Source organism: Capricornis sumatraensis, chromosome 10 (genome assembly GCF_032405125.1).
Source record: "Capricornis sumatraensis isolate serow.1 chromosome 10, serow.2, whole genome shotgun sequence".
NCBI lineage: Eukaryota > Metazoa > Chordata > Mammalia > Artiodactyla > Bovidae > Capricornis > Capricornis sumatraensis.
Window position 1 is genome coordinate 93,951,610 of NC_091078.1, and position 22,743 is coordinate 93,974,352.

The 22,743-nt window shown below is 53.2% G+C and overlaps 1 protein-coding gene across 1 annotated transcript in view; it reads right to left on the reverse strand.

Moving 5' to 3' along the window:
* Positions 1–1,836: 1,836 nt before the first annotated feature.
* NISCH (nischarin) overlaps positions 1,837–22,743 on the reverse strand; it is a 54,668-nt gene continuing 33,761 nt past the window's right edge. The window contains exons 16-21 of the mRNA XM_068982989.1: positions 7,864–9,261; positions 5,527–5,929; positions 4,994–5,150; positions 4,399–4,527; positions 3,715–3,876; positions 1,837–2,984 (exon numbers count right to left, since the gene is read on the reverse strand). Of these exons, the coding sequence (XP_068839090.1) occupies positions 2,374–2,984; positions 3,715–3,876; positions 4,399–4,527; positions 4,994–5,150; positions 5,527–5,929; positions 7,864–9,261 (2,860 nt within the window). The 3' untranslated portion in view covers positions 1,837–2,373. The remainder of the gene's footprint in view (positions 2,985–3,714; positions 3,877–4,398; positions 4,528–4,993; positions 5,151–5,526; positions 5,930–7,863; positions 9,262–22,743) is intronic.

The following is a 22,743-nucleotide window of genomic DNA, read 5'->3' on the forward strand; positions in this document are numbered from 1 at the left end:
CTCAGGGCACCTCGTGGCCTCTGTGCTAAGTGGCGGCTGTTCCCTGTCACCTGCCCAGCTTCACTTGCTCACCTTCGACTGAGCTTGCCCCACTCCACCTCCACCATCCCCGGACCCCCATCCCCGCCACATGCCCTCTCCCAAGGGGCACCCCCGCTGCCAGGAGCCCTCTTGCCCCAGTCCAGTCTCCACTCAGTCCTGAGGCTTCCCCCTGCACCCCCTCCACACCAGGCCGGCCTCTCTGACCTGCTGCCTGGCCCCTCTGCTCTGCTCCACCACAGGTTTTCCTATCAACACCCTGTCAAGCATAGAGTAAGCTCCCTTGGCACTGCCATTACCCCCCAGGTCCTCACAAGACTCACCACAAAGTTGTCTCGGGTCAGAGGTCTCCAGCCTGCACCTCCTTCTAGCACTGGCCACCAGCAAACACCAGTTTATTTATTTTCCGTCCCCTGCTGGAAGGTCAGCCGTGGGAGAGCAGGGATGGAGTCTGGCTGATTCACACACAGACTCCGTTCAGATTGGTGGGATGAATGAATGAGACGTTACTCTTACTATGCTGATACTGGTGGGGGAATGGAGGCTCAAAGGGGTAGGCAATTTCGTCCAAGATCGCTCAGCTAACCAGTGGAAGGATCCAATCCCAGCTCTGCGGCTTGTGGGGTACCCTGCCCCCGACTACACTGCAGATGACCCCGGCCAGGTCCCGTCCTCATGGACCCAGGCTGGGGTCTGCACTTACCTGCTGGGCTGCGGGGTCTGGGAACAGCAGTCCAGGTGTACGCGTGGCGGGCCCTGCCTCTGGACTATAACTCTCCATTTATGGACGATGTAACCAACGAAGACCAACGGAGGAGCCTTGGCACTGACCCCTCCTGTACCAGCTGAGAGGCTACGGGGCTCATCTTCGACATCTGGCTGAGGGGAGGTGAAGGGGGAGACCCTCGCCTTGGTGGCTGCCCCCATCCGCCAGAGCCTCCCTGAGTCATGGGCCCTCCAGGCGAGGATTCCCCACTCTGCTGCCCCAGGAAAAGCCGAGGAGAGGCAGGCCTGGGAGCCAGGCTGAACGCTCCTCCACCGCCCAGCGCTGCTCGTCCCGAACGGTCCTACCACCTTAGGACCCAAGGCTCCTGATGGGGCCAGGATGAGGGAGAGGCGAGCAGGCCTTGGGGGCCCTGCTGCAGGGCAGGAACAGGTTGTGGAAGGATGGGGCGCAGGGGCTGGCTCCCAAAGAAACCTCACATCCTACCTCGGCAGGGCTCCCTGAAGCAAACCCTCTCTCAGGAGAGGAGCCCACACGGACAGCACGGGGCCCTCCTCCCCGCTATCCAACCCTGAGGCTACCTCCTCTGCAGGCCATCTTGGTGAGACCCCTAGACCCCACAAAGAGCTGTCCCGGACTCCAGGCCTGACCCTCACAGCAGGCTGGGGGTGACATTCCAGACCTGAGGGGGCAGGGCAGCAGCCAGGGTACCAGAGACTCCTAAGGAGTTTTGCCCTGAGGCTCCTGGTTTAGCCACAGCCTAGCAGGGCCCTGTCCAAAGAGCCCCTTCTGCCTCCCATCCCAGGCTCCTCGGAAACCCATCCAGTACCCGGCCCGGGAGAGCCGCTCCCTTTGGTCCTTTGCAGCCTCCTCCCTGCTCCGTTCCCCCAGTAGCTCACCTTCTTATGTCCCTAAAGCACCTCCTCTCCCTCAGGCCAACCATGCCCTGCACCAACGCCCTGCTGGGACCCCAGTGGCCCTTGAAATAAAAGACCCAGACTGTGTCAAACTTGGCTTTACTGGAATAGAGAAAACAGGCGACAGGACTCACACTCAGTGCTGGCAGCTCCAGGTCCCCTGCCCCCAGCCCCCAGCCCAAGGCCCGGCAGCCTCCTGCCAGGGGCTCTCCCACGAGTCTGGACCAGGAGGGGCCTCCCCTCTGGAAAACCGCGTGGGGTGGGAGCTTGCAATGTGCATTTCACTGCCGGCTTCGGAATTAGCAGCAGATGTCCACAACGACAGCAACGGCAACGAGACTGCACTTGACATCTCAGGCGAGGATGCACAGAAGAACAAAGCAGACCCACGGCGCCACAGATTAACAGCAGTCTCACGACAGAAGACACGACACTGGTGGGCCGGGCCACACGGCACGAGGGGCGGGCGACAGGTCTGCGGGGGGCCGGCAGCCTGCGGAGCCGGCGCCTCCACTCCCGAGGCTGGGAAGAACCGGCTGAACGCAGGTATCCACACTCTCTGGGAGGACGGTCAAAAGAAGGTACCGTGAGAGAGCACAGTTTAAAAATAGCGAAGATGCCTGCTTCCCGGCCCTGGGGGAACACCAGGACAGGCACGGCGGGCAGCAAGGGCCGGCTGTCACCCAGGCAAGCCTAGCCGGTGAGCTCCACGGGCAGCTCCCGGCCGCACAGGGCCTCCCACTGGCGGGCCAACAGCGAGATGAGCCTCTCTCGGCTCTCAGCGCTGGGGACAAACACCTGCCACTGGACCTCACGGCCCTGGCTGCCTCTGGCCGGGCCACCCGGCACCGCCCCGAAGTGGTCCAGGGTGACGCTGCCCATGAGGTCGTGGCCCTGCACGTCATCGAAGACCAGGGTGAGGGCCTGTGGGTATGTCTGGTAGCCCATTAGCACGCGGTCCAGGTCCCGGACGCGGCGCCCGTCGTCCAGCCGGTACCGGTCCCTCTGCGGCGGCTCCTTGGCGAACTCGGGCAGCGGGTAGTGGACAAAGTCCTCGTCCAGGAGGAAGATCTCGGCGCTGGTGAGCAGGAGCGTTTTGGGGCGCAGCAAGCCCCTGTAGCGCCCCGGCTGCGGCGAGCCCACCTGGAAGGCCTGCACGCACAGCAGGATGCTGAGGGCCGGCGCCTTCTCCGGGGCAGCCATCTTCTGGGCCACAGTGAACGTCAGGTCTCCGACCTCCTCCTCGCTGGGGTAGGTGAACTTGACGCGGCTCGAGTGGATCAGCTCATAGTTCTCCATCTTCCCTGAAGAGAGAGACGCCACCAGGGCTGCAGGCTGGAACTGGCCTGTGGTGGTGCTGGGCTTACCAGCAGCCCCAAGCCCCCCAGAGATGGCAGCATGAGTCACGTGACCATCAGAAGTGACAGAGAGTGATCCAAGTCCCCCCCCAACCCCCCGCTCAGCCTGAGACCCTCAGGCCAGCAGCACAGAGCAGGGCAGGCATGAAATGCACCTGCTGAATGGCTGTGGGTTTGCCGGGACAGAGACTCTGCCGTGGAAAAGTCCATGCAGGGCTTCCTCAGTGGTCCAGTGGTTTAGGAACCACTTTGCAATAATGCAAGGGACACTGGTTCGACCTCTGGTCCAGGAAGATTGATTCCACATGCCGTGGAGCCTGGGCCCACGGCTACAGAGCCTGTGCTCTAGAGCCCACGAGCCACGATCACTGAGCCCACACACACTGCCACTACGGAAGCCCACGCAACAAGCACCCACGCTGCGCAGCAAGAGGAGCCGCGGCATGGGCAGCCCGCACACCAGGACAGAGAAAAGCCTCTGCTCACAACCAGGGAAAGCCTGCGCACAGCAACACAGATCCACGAGAGCCAAAAAAAAAAAAGCCATGGGAAACTCTAGCTGACTAAGCAGGAAAAGAGAGCTAGAAGCGGAGGGCTGCTGTGGCATAGAGACGCTGTCCTGGGGCCTGCTATAGCCCTCAGGGTCGGCCAGGAGACTTGAGCTGGGTGGGGGTACCTGTGGTCTTGTTTCCAAACTCAGAATAGAAGTCTTTGTCCACAGGCTCAGGTGAGGGTGTGCGTTCCAGCAAGGAGAGCACAGCCATGAGGTGCTGGAGGAAGCAGTGTGTCAGGTAGCTGTCCCGTGTCAAGCAGGTAACCACCTGCGCCGGGCAGGAGCCTGCGGGAGAAGGGGACAGGCATGACCGCAGGCCGCCGCGGCCCCGGCCCCGGCCTTGCACCTTCTCTAGTCTCCGGCAGGTCAGGCTGGACCTGAGAACCACAGAGCCGGGGCCAGGAACACACACAGGGGGCGCATCACGGGGCCCGGGGAGACGGCCGCTTCTCAGGCCGGAAGGGCTGTGACATTTTTCTGGAAGGGGATACAGAGGCATTAGGGAAAGAGCTTAGCTTTCTCTCTTCAGGAAGTATGAGTCAGACACATCCTGCCCGGGAGCCCAGGGCCCACTCTGCCCGCCCGCCCAGCACTTTGCCGCCTCGGTCCCTGGCCTCCCGCTCAAAGTTCTGGGGGTGAGTCCTGCTCTCTCAGCAGTTCCTGAAGTGGCTTCCTCCCGCTCCGGTGAACGGGCCTGTGAGCAGACAGATAACTCTGCCTGCAATAATGCATCCGCGTATGAAGGTGGAAGCCCGCTGGGGACACTGGCCTTCACCCAAAATAGGACAAAGCAGAGTGGGCACTCACCCGTTAGCCGGAAATACTGGTCGAAAAGCCCAACGTTGACTACCTGCAGGTCGCTAAGTTTCAAAACAAAGCACTGAGAGATGTGGAAGGGGCTGTTGTTGTAGTCGGTGTTTTTCTGATGCCAGAAATCTGTGAGAGGGAGAAAGGGACCAAATGTGGTGGTGGCCGCGCTGGGGGAGCACAAGGCTCCCAGGGACACAGCTGCCTGGAGCAGGAAAGGGTCCCCGTGATGGCCTGGCCCGCCGCGGAGCCACCACCATCTCTGGACACACAAGACCTCATGGGAAATGTGTCCTACAGTCTGAGCCGTGCCTGGTGTGCTGGACACACCAGGAGTCCTAGGACAGCCCACTGGCTGAGGAACCCACCGAGGCCCCAAGGGGCAGAGGCTGCCCAGGCCCTCACAGGCCTGGCTGGGTGCATTCATGCCTGGCCTCACATCCCCTGTGCCAGCTCCAGGAGGATAGTGCTGACATCACCCCCCCCTGCTCCGAGAAGACAGTCTCAGCCCTGTGCAGCCAAACAGCTACTTCCTCAGGTCGCACGGGGGTCCAGAGACAGAAGCCCTCCCGTCCCCGCGAGCCCCAGCGCCCACCCTGCAGCGGCTCTGAGAGGTAGCGGCGGAGGCCGTCGTGCAGCACGAGGTACACGGCCTTGGTAGAGAGCAGCACGCAGGCTGTCACCTCCAGCCCCGGCGTCTGGTAGAACACCACCGATGACCACAGCAGGTGCCGCAGCTCCTCGTTTTCCACCTGCACACAGAGGGGCCCGTTGGGGCTGCAGGACAGCCCATGACCAGGGTGTGCAGCTCCTCCCCCAGGCTTCTGGGAAGGGGGCTCACGCCAGCCCCACCGGCCGGTGACCTGCCGCCCCGGGGGTGGCATGGGGCTCTACCACGTCGAGGAGCGGGAGACAGTCTGCGGGGGGGGGGTCTGCCCAGGGACCAAGGCTGGGAATGGCCACAGCGGGAGGCAGTGATGGAGGGAACAATTGGCCAGGTCCTCCCCACTCAGGTCCTCAAAACCGTGAAGAGTTGAAGCTTGCGGAAAAGCCAGCATTGAGAAGGCTGAGAACCTGAGGCTGAGCCCAAGGCAGAGCCACCTTCCTCCACGGGTGTGCCAGCCCTACCTCAGCAATGCTGCTGTGGAAGAACTCGACCACGGCCCGTCCACGCAGGCTGGCGATGTGCCGGAGAGACGGGCAGGCGGGGAGGTGTGACGGGATCTGATTGTCCTCCGACGTGGACCGGATCAGGGACTCACTTGGGTACTGTGCAGGGGCCTCTGCTGGGGCCAGGGCCTCCACTTGGGCCAGGGCCTCCACTGAGGCCTCGGCCTCTGCTGGGATCTCTGCGGAGGCCTCGGCCTCCGCAGGGACCTCCACTGGAACCAGAGCTGGCACTGAGGCCTCCGCTGGAGCCGGGGTCTTTGCTGGGCTTGGGGCTGAGGCCTCTCCTGGAGTGAGAGCTGGGACCTCCACCAGGGCTGCGGCTGCAGTCTCTGCTGGAGCTTCTTGGAGATTCTGGTCACGGCTACATAACCCGATTCCCCCGAGAAACACCGTATTAACACGCGGGCCCCAAATGCAGACTCCTAGCCCACGTGAAACCTCAGCATGTGGGGACTGCACACACCACACACCACCTCTGGAGTCGTCTGGGGACTTCATCTCGGTTCCTCATGGTGAGAGCAAAGGGAAAGGTGCCCAGGCCCCTTCTCTTGCGAGGGAGATGGGAAGACGGGAGGGAGAGGGGAAGACGGATCAAGGCTGAGACAGACAGACGTGACCCATGGGCTGAAAAATCATTCTGAAGAGGTGGTAAAAGTATCACCGATGCCACTCTAGAGTCCAGAGTGTGGACCAGGGTGCCCAGGGCTGGGACCCTGGGGCACGTGGAGTTGAGAAACAAAAACTCAACCTTTCCTCAGTCTGCCTTTGAGGCCTCCTCAGGTGTCCCCGGATCTCACCCCCCTTGGCCACCACTGCATGTGGCCACACTGGATTTTCCCTCGACTGTTCTAAGCACCAGGTCCAACAATGCTCAGAAAGAATCCTCGTCCATGTTGGGAGCCCCCCACAACCAGCCTACACACCCACAAGCCCAGGCTCGTGTCAGTGGGGAGTCCCGGATACCGTCCTCTCAATCGAACAGCTGTCTGTTGAGAGAGGTCCCTGGGGCCCTGATCGTGCACAGGGCCAAATCCCCCCAAGCTTCCCAGGCTCTCCTCCTGTTGGCCTGGGGCAGACACGCGTCTGGTGGGGCGAAGCAGGGTGCCTGCTTTCTGTATGCAGTCCCCTCTGTGGGCAAGGTCCAGCCAGGTTTGGGGGTGGCAGGGAAACAGAGACAAGGTGTCACCATCTGAAGCCCCATCACGGGGGCAGGGAGACAGAGAGACAGCCTCGCGAGGCCGCCTCTGGCACAAGCGGCTCCCCAGCACCTATAGGAATGAGGGGTCTCTACAGACAGCACAGGACTTGAGCTGGGCATGAGGGGCCCCTGATTCAGCCAGGAAGAGGATGAATGTCCTTTGGGAGCATCCATTGAGGGGCTGGGCTGGAGGGAAAAGGCAGGGCCTCTGAAATGCTGGGGTGAGGATAGGGTCTCCACTGTCCACCAGGAACAAATGAAGGGCTTTCTTGTCCGGCTGGGGAAGCCCCATCATACATGAAGCTGGGGGAGCCACAGGAGAAAGGGGCACCCTGAAGGGCACAGGGACCCTCGTGAGCCCAAGGCAGGCATGAACCACGAGTGTGACCACAGTTCCCCTCACAGGCCACTCTACCCCAAGCCCAGGCAGCTCCGAGGGGAGCCAGGCCCAGCAGCAGGAGCAGGGGAAGGAGGGAAAAGTGAGGAAGACAAGCACAGGGCTGCGGGTTCCTCCTCTCTGCGCCTCAGTCTCCCCCGGAAGAGCAGGAGCTCTGCATGGACAGACCACCCCGCTTACACACTCAGACCTTGCTGCTCTCAGCCAACAAGTCTGGGATTCACAAACTTACACAGAGTGGGCCCCTGAGCAACCCAGGTCCTCCTAAGAAGGAAGGAGTGTATGGCTCACCAAAGGGTAAGGCTTGAAGCTGGGGGTCAGAGGCAGGCCGTGCCAGCAGCAGCTCCCCCAGCCCAGCTCGGAAAGCCAACCATGGGACTGGGAGCCCAGGGGCAAGGGTACATGGGTGATGTCTAGAGGCCGTGCTTGGGCCCAGCGGGGAGGGCCAGGCAAGGTGGGAGCAGAAGCCTGGATGCCCAGCGATGCAGGGCTCTAAATGGCAGAGAACTGGGCCGAGGCCCAGTGTCCTTCCACAGAGAAGGGCCTCTTCTGAAGCCTGGGACATAAGAAGCAGCCCAGCACCAAAGCCGAGGGAGCCAAGGGCAGTGCTGACGGGGGTGAGAGGCTTGGGTGTGGTGAGCGGGGTGGTCTCAGCCAGCCCCCTGGTCCCTGGCCCCCAGCAGCCCGCACTCAGTCTCACCTGGCCCTGCCCTCGGCAGGCTGGCCATCCACGACGGGGCTCTGAGGCCCGGCCCCCGTTGCAGGGGTCTTGGCGATGACCACAGTCTTCAGATCCTGCAGCGAGGCCCGCAACTGGTTGTAGATGCGCAGGAAGTGGAACTTCTCGTGGGGCAGCACGAAGATGGCGGTGACGAAGCGGTAGCCCACGAGCAGCTCGAGCACGTGGCCGTCCGCGAAGGCGCCCCGCGGCTGGGTGCAGCTGCGCGTGGGGTCCAGCAGCACAGTGGAGAGCGGCACGCGGCTGAGCTTGAAGCTGTTGCGGTTGCGGCAGTTGTGGGTGCCCCGGTTGGGCATGGGGTTGAAGTCGGCCTTGATGACGTTGAGGTGCTGGGGCGTGAGCAGCAGCCAGTAGGGGATGGCGGCAGACTTGACGGCCTCGGAGGGCGCGCAGCAGGAGCGCCGTACGGCCGAGCAGAGGGTGCAGCTGGCCCACTCGATGTTGCCCGAGTAGTCCCCGGCGGCCGTCTGCACCATGCGCTTGTCGCTGTAGACCAGGTAGACGGGGAAGCAGCCCTGGCTGCGCTCCTGGCAGCCGCCCGCCACCTTGTAGAAGGTGAGCAGCTGGCGCAGGAACTCCTGCAGGCTGGTGTGGCTGCCGTAGAGCACAGGGCTACACAGCATGGCCATGTGCTGTGGAGCGAAGCAGGCGCGCAGCTCGGCGTGGAACTCGTGCAGGTGGGCGGCGTCCGAGATGATGAAGAGCGTGTTCTCGCTGCGCTGCACCTTCAGCACCAGGCACAGCTCCGGCATGAGGAAGCCGAACTCGGTGAGGTCGCCATGCGGGAAGCAGAACACGAAGCGCAGCGAGGAGAGGATGTGCTGGCTGCTGCCGCGTGACTCCTGGTGCGGGATCTCGAAGACGGCGATGCCGAAGTCGGTGAGCACGAGGCAGGCGGCGAACTGGCGGATGCTGCCCTGCACGTGGATCAGGAAGCACCAGAGCACCTTGAGGATGCGGATGTGCTCCAGCAGGAAGTCCTCGTCTGCGCCCAGCGCCCACTCCAGAGCCAGGCGCTCCTCCTCCGCCTCCGCCTCCGCCTCCTCCTCCTCCTCCTCCTCGCCGGGCCCACCCTCCTCCTGTTCCTCTGCATCTGGGGGCCCCATTTCGAAGTAGCGGTTCTCAGCAACGTCCTCCTCCTCCTCCTCTTCCTCGCCCTGCCCCCCCTGGCCCTCCTCTCGCTGGTTGGCGGCTTCGATCCAAGCAGGGAGCTGCCGCTCAATAGCCTGCCGGATGAGCGTGCTCAGGCGCTGGATGAAGTCCTGGTTGGTGGCGGTGTAGCCAATGCAGGTGAAGGGCAGGAAGATGATCTGGCCGGACCCAGGCACCACCTGGACCTCTGGCTCCGCGTGCTCGGGGCTGTGTGGGGAGAGGCCAGGTCAGCGGCGTGCTGGGCTGGGATGCCCCCACCCCCCACATCCAGACTCTGCTGCTGTTCCCCTGGTCTCGAGGAACCAAGGCATGGGTCTCACAAGCCTCCTAACCAGCCAAGGCTGCTCCTAGCAAGCACCCTGAGAGGGAGCTGGAGTGCTGGAAGGCTGGGACAGCCACACTGCCAGGGCCTCAGACCACAGACATCCAGTGCAGTCCTGCCCAAGTCACGAAGACGTCGCAGTCCTGTAGACAGTGCCACAAGCCCCAGAGGCAGTGAGTGCCCAAGGCCGTGGACTAACTAGACAACGGTTTCCTTCAGGGGAACCCAGTGACCTTGAGAGGGGTAGGGAGTGGGACAGGTGGGTCTGAGGACCCTCACATTTAAATTCAAGCTCCTCCAGAGACAGGCGATCTACGTGAGAAAGAATTCAGAGTAGTAACAGTAAAAACGATTCAAAATCTCAGAAAAAGAATGGAGGTACAGACCAGGAGGGTACAAGAAATGTTTAACAAAGGGAAGAGGTTAAAAGAACAGAGAGATGAACAATACAATAAGTGAAACCAAAAATACACTAGAAAAAAAGCAAGCGCAGAATAACTGAGGCAGAAGAATGCGTGAGTGAGCTGGAAGACAGAGAAGTGGAGATCACTGCCACAGCACAGAACAAAGACACTGGAAATCGCTGCCTCAGGACAGAGTAAAGTAAAAAGAATGAAGAGAAATGAGAAATGCCTCAGAGACCTCTGGGACAACACTAAACACACCAACATCCACATCATAGGGTCCCAGCAGAAGAGAGACAGGGAAAGGGCCTGAGAAAATATGTGAAGAGATTATAGCCAAAAACGTCCCTAAAATGGGAAAGGAAACAGTCACTCAAGTCCAGGAAGTGCAGAGTTCCATACAGGATAAACCCAAGGAGGAACATGCTAAAACACAGATTAGTCAAATTGACAAAAGTCAAATACAAAGAAAAAAATATGAAAATCAAAAGGGAAAAGTAAAACAACACACAAGGAAATCCCCATAAAGTTATCAGATGATTTTTCAGCAGAAACTGCAAGCCAGAAGAGGGTGGCAGAATATATTTAAAGTGACGAAAGGGATAAACCTACACCCAAGAATACTCTACCCGGCAAGGCTTTCATTCAGATTCAGAGAAATCAAAAGCTTTACAGATGAGCAAAAGGTAAGGGAATACAACACCACCAAACTAGCCTTACAACAAATGCTAAAGGAGCTTCTGGGGGCAGGGCTGGGGGGCGGGGCAGATGGTAAATGGTAAGGAACACACCTGCCAATGCAGAGCTCCATCCCGGGGTCGGGAAGATCCCCTGGAGGAGGGCGTGGCAACCCACTCCAGTATTCTTGCCTGGAGAATCCCATGGACAGAGGAGCCTGGCAGGCTACAGTCCATAGGGTTGCAAAGAACTGGACACAACCAAAGCAACTTAGCATGCACACGCGCGTGTGCGCGCACACATGCCATCGGAGGTGGGGGTGGAGAGGCCAAAGCTAGAAACAAGAAAAGCACAATTGGGAAAGCTCAACAATAAAGGCAAACAGAAAGTAATAGTAGGAAACCACCCACACACAACTATCATATCGAAATCAGCAACCACGAGGGGAGTACAAATACAGGAAATCAGAATCACACTTGAAATCAAGAGACCAGCACCTTAACACAACCTTGCGTAAAGACCGCTAGAGCAAAATCTCAAGAGGGACTTCCTGGTGGTCCATTGGTTAAGAATCGGCCTTGCAGTGCAGGGGCCTCGGGTTTGACCCCTCCTCGGGGAACTAGAATCCCACATTCCACACGGCGACTGAGCCTGAGCGCCACAGCGAAAAGTCCTCACGCGCCACAGCCAGGCGGCCACAGCCAAAGTAGAGACACGGAAGAACCCAAACCTCACGGGAACTGCAAACCAAAGCCTGTAACAGACACACGAACAACAAAGCAAAAGGCAACTCAAACACAACACTGAAGACAGTCATCGAAGCACAAGAGAACGAAGGAAGACCAACAAAAACAAATCCTCATCGATTATGAAAATGGCAACAGGAACAAGTATTATCAATAATGACCTTAGACGGAAAATGTAGATTAAATAAATGCTCCAAACAAAAGGCACAGACTGGCTGAATGGATACAAAACAAGACCCATATATACGCTGTCTACAAGAGACCCACTTCGGACTTAGGGACAAATATAAACTGAAAGTGAGGGGATAAAAAAAGATATTTCATGCAAATGGAAATCAAAAGAAAGCTGAAATAGCAGTATATATATCAGACAAAACAGACCTTAAAATAATGACTGTTACAAGAGATAAGGAAATGGGATTCCCCTGGTGGTCAAGTGGCTAACACTCTGCGCTCTCAACACAGGGGGCTGGGGTTCGATCCCTGGTCAGGGAGTTAGAGCCAACAGACAGAGTTCGTATGCTGCAACTAAAGATCACACAGACAACAACAAAGATCAAAGGTTCCATGTGCTGTAACTAAGGGATGGCGCAGCCAAGTAAATACATAAACATTAAAAAGACAAGGACAGACACTACATAATGATCAAGGGATCAATTCAAGAAGATATCACACTTTCAAGTACATGCATGTGCCCGGCACAGGAGCACCTCAATATAAACATAAACGCTAACGGTCATAGGGGCTTCCCTGGGGGCTCAGATGGTGAAGAAGGGGGAAATCAACAGTGACACGATAACAGCAGGGAACTCAACGGACAGATCATCCAAACAGAAAATCAATAAAGAAACACCAAAAAAAAAAAGCAAACACCAGCCCTAAAGATACATTAGACTAGATCGACTTAACTAATACTTATAGGGCATTCCATTCGAAAAGTGCACGGACTTTTTTTTCAAGCACACATAGAACATTCTGCAGGATAGACAGTATCTTTGGCCACAAATCAAGCCTCAGTAAATTCAAGAAAACTGAAATCACATCAAGCATCGTTTCCAACCACAATGCTGTAAGATTAAAAATCAAATACAAGAAAAAAAACCCTGAAAAACCCCACAAACATATGGAGGTTAAACAACGTTATGAAATAGCCGATGGATCACTGAAGAAATCAAACAGGAAACAAAGAACACCTAGAGACAAATGACAGTGAAACATGACAATCCAAAACCTGTGGGATGCAGCTAAAGAGGTTCCAAGAGGGAAGTTGACAGCAATACAATCCTACCCCAGGACACAAGAAAACTCTCAAACAACCTAACTGTGGGACTTCCCTGGCGGTCCAATGGTGAACAACCCATCTACCAACGCAGCGGACATGGGTTCAATCGCTGGTCCAGGAAGATCTCACGTGCCACAGAGCAACCAAGCCTGTGTGCTGCAACTACTGAGCCTGAGCCCTAGAACCCATGTGCCCCAACAAGAGAGGCTACAGGGATGGGAGGCCATGTGCTGCAATTAGAGTAATCCCCACTCACTGCAACTAGAGAAAGCCTGTGCACAGCAAGACCCAGAACAGTCACAGTCACTCACACACACCCCCCAAAGGAACTAGAGAAAGCCTGTGCACAGCAAGACCCAGAACACTCACAGTCACTCACACACACCCCCCAAAGGAACTAGAGAAAGCCTGTGCACAGCAAGACCCAGAACACTCAGAGTCACTCACACACACCCCCCAAAGGAACTAGAGAAAGCCTGTGCACAGCAAGACCAAGAACAGTCAGAGTCACTCACACACCCCCTAAAGGAACTAGAGAAAGCCTGTGCACAGCAAAGACCCACAACAGTCACAGTCACTCACACACACTACCCCCCCAAAGGAACTAGAGAAAGCCTGTGCACAGCAAGACCCACAACAGTCAGTCACTCACACACACCCCCAAAGGAACTAGAGAAAGCCTGTGCACAGCAAAGACCCAGAACAGTCACAGTCACTCACACACACTACCCCCCCAAAAGAACTAGAGAAAGCCTGTGCACAGCAAAGACCCAGAACACTCACAGTCACTCACACACACTACCCCCCCAAAAGAACTAGAGAAAGCCTGTGCACAGCAAAGACCCAGAACAGTCACTCACACACACACACCCCCTAAAGGAACTAGAGAAAGCCTGTGCACAGCAAGACCCAGAACACTCACAGTCACTCACACACACCCCCCAAAGGGAACTAGAAAAAGCCTGTGCACAGCAAGACCCAGAACACTCACAGTCATTCACACACACCCCTCAAAGGAACTAGAGAAAGCCTGTGCACAGCAAGACCCAGAACACTCAGTCACTCACACACACTACCCCCCCAAAGGAACTAGAGAAAGCCTGTGCACAGCAAGACCAAGAACAGTCAGAGTCACTCACACACCCCCTAAAGGAACTAGAGAAAGCCTGTGCACAGCAAAGACCCAGAACAGTCACAGTCAGTCACACACACACCCCCCAAAGGAATCAGAGAAAGCCTGTGCACAGCAAAGACCCAGAACAGTCACAGTCAGTCACACACACACACCCCAAAGGAATTAGAGAAAGCCTGTGCACAGCAAAGACCCAGAACAGTCAGTCACTCACACACACACCCCCCCAAAGGAACTAGAGAAAGCCTGTGCACAGCAAAGACCCAGAACAGTCACAGTCAGTCACACACACACACCCCAAAGGAATTAGAGAAAGCCTGTGTACAGCAAAGACCCAGAACAGTAACAGTCACTCACACACACACACCCCTAAAGGAACTAGAGAAAGCCTGTGCACAGCAAAGACCCAGAACAGTCACAGTCACTCACACACACACACCCCCAAAGGAACTAGAGAAAGCCTGTGCACAGCAAAGACCCAGAACAGTCACAGTCACTCACACACAGACACCCCCAAAGGAACTAGAGAAAGCCTGTGCACAGCAAAGACCCAGGACAGTCACAGTCACTCACACACACACACACACACTGACACCGCGGACACACAAAGGGTACCAGACTACTACAAGCAGCTATATGCCAATAAAATGGACAATCTACAAGAAATGGACAAATTCTTAGAGATTGAACCAGGAAGGAACAGAAGACATGAACAGACCAATCACAAGTTCTGAAACTGTGATTCAAAAACTCCCAACAGAAGTCCAGGACCAGATGGCCTCACAGATGAATGCTATCAAGCATTTAGACAACACTTGACACCTATCCTTCTGAAATCCTTCCAAAAAACTGCCAAAGAAGGAATACTCCCAAGCTCATTCTATGAGGCCACAATCACCCTGATACCAAAACCAAAGATATCACAAAAATGAAAATGACAAAACTTCCCTGGTGGTCCAGAGATTACAAATCCGCCTTGCGACGCAGATGACACAGGTTTGATCCTTGGCAGGGGAACTAAGATCCCAACACCGCAGAGCAACTGAACCACACACACTGAAACGGCCGAGCCTGCATGCTCTGGAGCCTGCACACCACAGCTAGAGCGCCCATGAGCCACAACGGAAGACCCTGCGTCCTGCAACTAAGACGCCATGCGGCCAAATACATGCTAAAGACAGAGAAGAAAGATTACTGGCCAATATCACTCAACACGGACACAAAAAGTCCCAATAAGACACTGTAACACAGTAAAAGGTTCATACACCAGGATCAAGCGGGATTTACCCCAGGGATGCAAAGATTTTTCAATACAAATCAATCAATGTGATACACCACATTAACAAACTGAAGAATTACAACCATATGATCATGTTAATAGATGCAGAAAAAGCTTTTGACAAAATCCAACACCCATTTACAATTAAAGCAAAAAACAACTCTCCAGAAAGTGGGCACAGAGGGAATCTACCTCACCCTATTAAGGCTACAGACAACATCATTCTCAAAGGTGAAAAACTCAAAACATATCCTCCAAGACCTCCCGATGTTTACTTTCGCCACTTTTATTCACCACAGTTCTGGAGAGTCTAGTCTCAGCAACCAGAAAACAAAAGGAAATAAAAGAAATCCAAACTGGAACAAGAACGTAAAATTGTCACTGTTTGCAGATACACAAAAAATCCAAAGACACTATCAGAAGACTATGAGAGCTCATCATTGAATCTGGAAAATCTGCAGGATACAAAATTAATGAAAGATCAGAAAAAACTTTTGAGTGTAGTTACTTTCCAATATTGTGTTAGTTTCTGCTATACAATGAATGAATCAGTTATATGTATACAAATATCCTCCTTCTCCTCTTTGACCTCCCTCACACCCTCATCCCCACCCCAGGCATCTAGGTCATCACAGGGCACCAACCTGACTTTCCAGGGCTACAGAGCAGGTTCGCGTTAGCGCTCTGCACATGGCAGGGGACGTGTGTGGCTCCTAACCTCCTGCTCTACTTCACATACCCTCGCGCCACCCCCACCCGTGTCCACAAGTCCATTCTGTCTCATTCCTGCCCTACAAGTCAGTTCATCTGTACCATTTTTCCAGATTCCACATGTATGTATTAATAAATCATCTTTATTTCTCTCTTTCTGAATTTCTTCACTATGTATATCTCCAAAATATAGAAATAGCTCATAAGCTCAATATCAAACAAAAAACTAAATCAAACTATAGGCAAAGACCTAAACTGACATCTCTCCAAAGAAGACATACAGATGGCCAAGAGGCACATGAAAAGATGCTCAACATCACTTCTTATTCAGTTCAGTTCAGTTGCTCAGTCGTGTCCGACTCTTTGCGACTCCATGAATCGCAGCACGCCAGGCCTCCCTGTCCATCACCAACTCCCAGAGTTCACTCAGACTCACGTCCATTGAGTCGGTGATGCCATCCAGCCATCTCATCCTCTGTCGTCCCCTTCTCCTCCTGCCCCCAATCCCTCCCAGCATCAGAGTCTTTTCCAATGAGTCAACTCTTCGCATGAGGTGGCCAAAGGACTGGAGTTTCAGCTTCAGCATCATTCCCTCCAAAGAAATCCCAGGGCTGATGTCCTTCAGAATGGACTGGTTGGATCTCCTTGCAGTCCAAGGGACTCTCAAGAATCTTCTCCAACACCACAGTTCAAAAGGAACAATTCTTCGGTGCTCGGCTTTCTTCACAGTCCAACTCTCACATCCATACGTGACCACAGGAAAAACCATAGCCTTGACTAGACGGACCTTAGTCAGCAAAGTAATGTCTCTGCTTTTGAATATGCTATCTAAGTTGGTTGTAACTTTTCTTCCAAAGAGGAAGCGTCTTTTAATTTCATGGCTGCAGTCACCATCTGCAGTGATTTTGGAGCCCAAAAAAATAAAGTCTGACACCGTTTCCACTGTTTCCCCATCTATTTCCCATGAAGTGATGGGACCAGATGCCATGATCTTTGTTTTCTGAATGTTGAGCTTTAAGCCAACTTTTTCACTCTCCTCTTTCACTTTCATCAAGAGGCTTTTTAGTTCCTCTTCACTTTCTGCCATAAGGGTGCTGTCTCATCTGCATATCTGAGGTTATTGATATTTCTCCTGGCAATCTTGATTCCAGCTTGTGCTTCTTCCAGTCCAGCGTTTCTCATGATGTACTCTGCATAGAAGTTAAATAAGCAGGGTGACAATATACAGCCTTGACGTACTCCTTTTCCTATTTGCAACCAGTCTGTTGTTCCATGTCCAGTTCGAACTGTTGCTTCCTGACCTGCATACAGGTTTCTCAAGAGGCAGGTCAGGTGGTCTGGTATTCCCATATCTTTCAGAATTTTCCACAGTTTATTGTGATCCACACAGTCAAAGGCTTTGGCATGGTCAATAAAGCAGAAATAGATGTTTTTCTGGAACTCTTGCTTTCTCCATGATCCAGCGGATGCTGGCAATTTGATCTCTGGTTCCTCTGCCTTTTCTAAAACCAGCTTGAACATCTGGGAGTTCACGGTTCACGTATTGTTGAAGCCTGGCTTGGATAATTTTGAGCATTACTTTACTAGCATGTGAGATGAGTACAATTGTGTGGTAGTTTGAGCATCCTTTGGCATTGCATTTCTTTGAGATTAGAATGAAAACTGACCTTTTCCAGTCCTGTGGCCACTGCTGAGTTTTCCAAATTTGCTGGCATATTGAGTGCAGCACTTTCACAGCATCATCTTTCAGGATTTGAAACAGCTCAGCTGGAAATCCATCACCTCCACTAGCTTTGTTTGTAGTGATGCTTTCTAAGGCCCACTTGACTTCACATTCCAGGATGTCTGGCTCTAGGTGAGTGATTACACCATCGTGACTTGTTCAGTAAATCTTTAATCCAATTTCCTGCTGATAGGTAGGGCTGTGCTCTCTCCCTGTATGGTAATGGAGACCTCTTCCAAAAGAACTTATACCAGCACACCTCCCAGAAGAGCTGCTGACCCCGAGAGGCAGGCCACTGTAAACCCACGCCTCTGCCAGAGACTCCCGGACAGTCACCGGCAAGTCTGGTTCAGTCTGTTGTGGGGTCAATGGTCCTTTCTCCTGGGTTCTGGGACTCACGAAGTTTTGTTTGTGCCCTCCAAGAGTCTCTGTTTTCCCAGTCCTGTGGAAGTTCTGTAATCAAATCCCACTGACCTTCAAAGTCAGATTCCTGGGAGATTCTCATTGACATGTTAGGAATCAGTGAACTAAAGTGAACTGGAGTGGGTGAATTTAATTCAGATGACCACTGGATCTACTACATGGACAAGAATCCCTCGGAAGAAATGGAGTAGTCCTCAGAGTCAACAAGAATCCAAAATGCAGTACTTGAGAGCAATCTCAAAAACCGCAGAATGATCTCTCTTTGTTTCCAAGGCAAACCATTCAGTATCACAGTAATCCAAGCCTATGGATCCAACCAGTAACGCTGAAGAAGCTGAAGTTGAACAGTTCTATGGAGACCTACAAGACCTTTTAGAACTAACACCAAAAAAAGATATGCTATTCAGCACAGAGGACTGGAATGCAAAATAGAAGTCAAGAGATACCTGGAGTAACAGGCAAGTTTGGCCTTGAAGTACAAAATAAAGCAGGGCAAAGGCTAATAAAGTTTTGCCAAGAGAATGCAGTGGCCATAGCAAACACCCTCTTCTAGCAGCAGAAGAGAAGACTCTACACATGGACATCACCCAAGGACCAATACAGAAATTAAGTTGATTATATTCTTGCAGCTGAAGATGGAGGAGCTCTATCCAGTCAGCAAAAACAAGACCTGGACTGTGGCTCAGACCATCCTTATTGCAAAATTGAGGCTCAAATTGCGGAAAGTAAGGAAAACCACTGCAGGCCATTCAGGTAGGACCTAAATCAAAGAGAGACGCGCAGTCAGAGGCAAATCAAGAGAGAGGGTAGGGGAGACAGAGAGGGACGAGAGACAGAAAAGAAAAGAGGGAAGGGGGCAGAGAAAGGGGCAGGGGAGAGAGAAGGAGGGAGACATGGGGAGGGAAGGAGAGGGGAAAAGAGAGGGAAGAAGGCAGGAAGAGATAGGGGAGAGGGAGAGAGACAGAGAAAGAAAGGGGTGGGGAGAGCGAGGAGGAGAGAGAGAGGAGGAGAGAGGGAGAGGCAGAGTCTGAGAAGGAGCGAGGCAGAAACGGAGGGAGGAGGGAGAAAAAGAGAGCGTGAGAGAGAGGGAGAGAAACAGTGTAGGAGGGAGGGAGAGATAGAGAGTGACAGAGAGAGGCTGGGAGGAAGGAGGTTTGAAGGCAGAAAGAGAGAAATGAAAGAGAAAGAGACAGGAAGAGAAAGATACACAGAGAAAGAGAGACCGAGAGTGGAAGGGAGAAAAAGAGAGAGAGAGACGGAGGAAAAAAGGAGGGAGAAGGACAGAAATTGAGAGGGAGGGAGAAAGAGACATGGAGAGAACTCTGAGAAAGAGAGGCTGAGAGAGACTGGGAGGGAGAAAGATGGAGAGAGAGAGGGAGAAAGGGACCGAAAGAAAGAGGAGAGGGAGGAGAGACAGGGTGAGACAGAGGCAGAGAAAGACCGAAGGGGGAAGGGAGAGAGACAGGAGAGACACGAGGGAAACAGGGTGTGGAAAGAGCAGGGAAAGAGGCTAAGCTGGAGGGACAGAGACAGACAGACAAACATGGAATAGGGAGCGGGAGGGGAGACACCAAGGAAGAGGGAGGGGAGACAGACGGGGATACAGAGAGAGATCCAGAGACAGGGAGGGAGGGAGACAGAAAGAAGGAAACAGACAGGGAGAGACCAAGAGAGTGGGCGGGAGGGAGGAGACACAGTGACCGGGAGAGAGAAAAAAAGAAAAAAGGGTGTGAGGTGGGGGAGAGAGAGGGAGAGAAAGAAAAAGGGAGGGAGAAAGAGAGAGAGACCAAGAGAGTGTGTGTTGTGGGCAGTGGGGGGCGGGTAGGGGAGAAACGGAGAATGACTGGGAGGCAGAAAGAGGCAGAGCAAGAAAGAGGGACCAACTCCAGGGAATAGGGGAGGCAAAGAGAGGGACGGAGGCAAAGGGAAAGAGGGAGGAACAGAGAGTGAGGGAAAGAGACAGGGCGGAAAGAAGGGAGAGAGAGAGAAAGGGATAAAGGGAAAGAGACCAGGAGACAGAGAAAGACCAAGAGAGCAAGCGGAAGAGAGACACAGAGGAAGACAGACATACAGAGAGGCTGGGAGGGAGAGAAAGGCTGAAAGGAGGAGGGGGAGAGAGATTCAGAGAGACAGATCACGAGAGAAGGGGGCAGGCAGGGAGAGAAAGGGAGAGAAAGAGAGGCAGTGAGGGGGGCGGTGCCGGGGGAGAGGGAAAGAGAGGCAAGGTGGCGGGGAGAGAGACAGGGCAAGAGAAACAGACAATGAAAGAAGGCTGGGAAAAAACCAGGGCACAAATGAACCTACCTAAGAAACAGCCTCACAGACAGAACAGATTGAGTTGCCAAGGGGGAGCGAAGGAAGGGATGGACGGGCAGTTCTGGGTTAGTAGAGGCAAACTCTGATATTTACAACGAATAGGAACATCCCTGGTGGCCCAATGGTTAAGAATTTGCCTTCCAAGGCAGACAACGCGGGTTAGACCCCTGGTTGGGGAACTAACATCCCACATGGCAACTAAACCAGCTCGTGACAACAAGAGTTTCGAGCCGCAACTACTGAGTCCACGCGCTCCAGAGCCTGTGCTGCACAGCAAGAGAAGACCAGGAGCTACAACCAGAGAGAGCCCACACACTGCAATGGAGGCCCAGCTCAGGCAATACACAGTCACATGTTTAAAAGGCGGCGGGGGGAGGGGGAGGGAGACTGGGGAGTACTGGGAGCAAAAGTGGAAGCCAGAGGCGAGGCACGGATGGTGGGGTGACAGGACAAGGAATGCACGTCTCCTAACACAGCGGCAGCAGCAACACAGCGGCACCAACCAGGTGCTGGCGGGGGACCCCAGACGCCTACGGGGACTGGAGGAGCCTCCATGCAAGCAGGTAGGATGTGGTGGGGGAAGGAGGGAGGGAGGCAAAGCAGAGGCGGGATGGGGGCTGCTACTGTCATTCTGTTTAGCTTTGTTGTTGTTGCACTTTTATTTTTTCTAACATATTTTCTAGTTTTATTTTTTATTCCTTTTTACTGTCTGCTCCTTGTCTGTTGCCTTTTTTTGGGGGGTGAGGTGGGGGAGGGCAGCACTGTGTGACCTATGGGGTCATGGCTCCCAGGCCAGGGATCAGGCTTGAGCTCCTGCGGTGGAAGCACTGAGTCTAAACCCCTGGACTAACAGAGACCCTCAGACCCCAGGCATATTAATCAGCGTGAGCTCTCCCTGAGGTTCTCCTCTCAGCACCGAGACCCAGCTCCACCCATGGCCTGCAAACTCCAGGGTTGGACCTCTCAGGCCAAGCAACCAGCAAGACAGAAACAGTCCCACTCACCGAAAAACAGAGAGAGAGACAAAAAATACGATACAGACGAAGGAGCAATGTAAAAGCCTACAAGACCAAATAAATGAAGAGGAAACAGGCAAAACACCCGAAAAATAATTCAGAGAGCAACGACAGTGAAGCTGATCCTAAACCCCAGAAAGACAACGGAGGCATGGGTCGAGAAAATGCCCGAAATGTGCAACAAGGACCTAGAAGAGCTAAAGAGCAAACAAACAGTGACGAGAAACACCAGAACTGAAGTGAAAATGCACCGGAAGGAGCTGAGAGCAGAGTAACTGAAGCAGAAGAAAAAATAAGATCGAAGGAACTGTTGAGCAGAATGAAGAAAAAAGAATCAAAATAAGTAAGGACAGTCTCAGAGACCTCTGGGACATCATTAAACACTCCAGCATTCAAATCACAGGGGTCCTGGAAGGAGAGAAAGGGTCTGAGAAAATATTTGCAGAGATTATACTTGAAAATTTTTCTAACACAGGAAAAAGGCACCCAAGTCCAGACAGTCCCATACAGGATAAATCGGAGAAGATACATACAGAGACACATATTAATCAAAGCAACAAAAATTAAATTAAAAAAAAAGCAACAAATAATATACAAAGGAATCCCCGTAAGGTTATTAGCCGATTTTTCAGCAGAAATTCTGAAGGCCAGACAGGAGTGGCAAGATGTATTTAAAATGATGAAAGGGATAAATCTACAACCAAGATTAGGCTACCTGGCAAGGATATCATTCAGATTCAATGGATAAATCAAAAGCTTTACAGACAAGGGATTTCTCTGGCAATTAAAACTACACGCTTCCAATGCATGGGGCCTGGGCTCGATCTCTGGTCAAGGAAACAAGATTCCACATAATGAGGAACACAGCCAAAAAAAAAAAGTTAAAAAAAAAACTTTCAGACAAGCAAAAGCTAAGAGAATTCAGCACTACCCAATCGGGTTTATGACAAATGCTTAAAGAACTTCTCTAGGCTGAAAACACAAAGACAGGAAAGGACCCATTAAAAACAAATTCAAAGCAATTAAGAAAATGGTAATAGAAACATACATATCAATAATTACCTACAATGAAAATGGATAAAATGCTCCCACCAAGACACAGATTGACAAAACAGATGAAAAAACAAGACCTGTACTATCTAAAAGAAACCAACTTCAGACCTACAGTCATATACAGACTGAAAAAGAGGGGATGGAAAAAGATATACTCCATGCAAATGGAAATGAAAAGAAAGCTGGAATAGCATTACTCACAGCAGATAAAATAGACTTTAAAATAAAGACTGTTACAAGAGACAAGGAAGGCCAGTACATAATGAAGGGATCAATCTCACAAGGAGGTACAACAATTATAAATGTTTATTCACCCAACACAGGAGCAACTCAATGCATAAGGCAAATGCTAAGAGCCACAAAGGCGGAAATCGACAGTAACAGAAACAGAAGGGAATTTACCACCCAACTTACACCACTGGACAGATCACCCAGACACAAAATAAATAAGGAAATACAATCTTTAAATAACACAATAGACCAGATAGGCTTGATACCGACAGAATGTTTTACTCAAAAGTGGCAGAATACACTTTCTTCTCAAGTATACAAGGTACATTCTCCAGGATAGATCACATCTTGGGTCACAAATCAAGGTTCACTA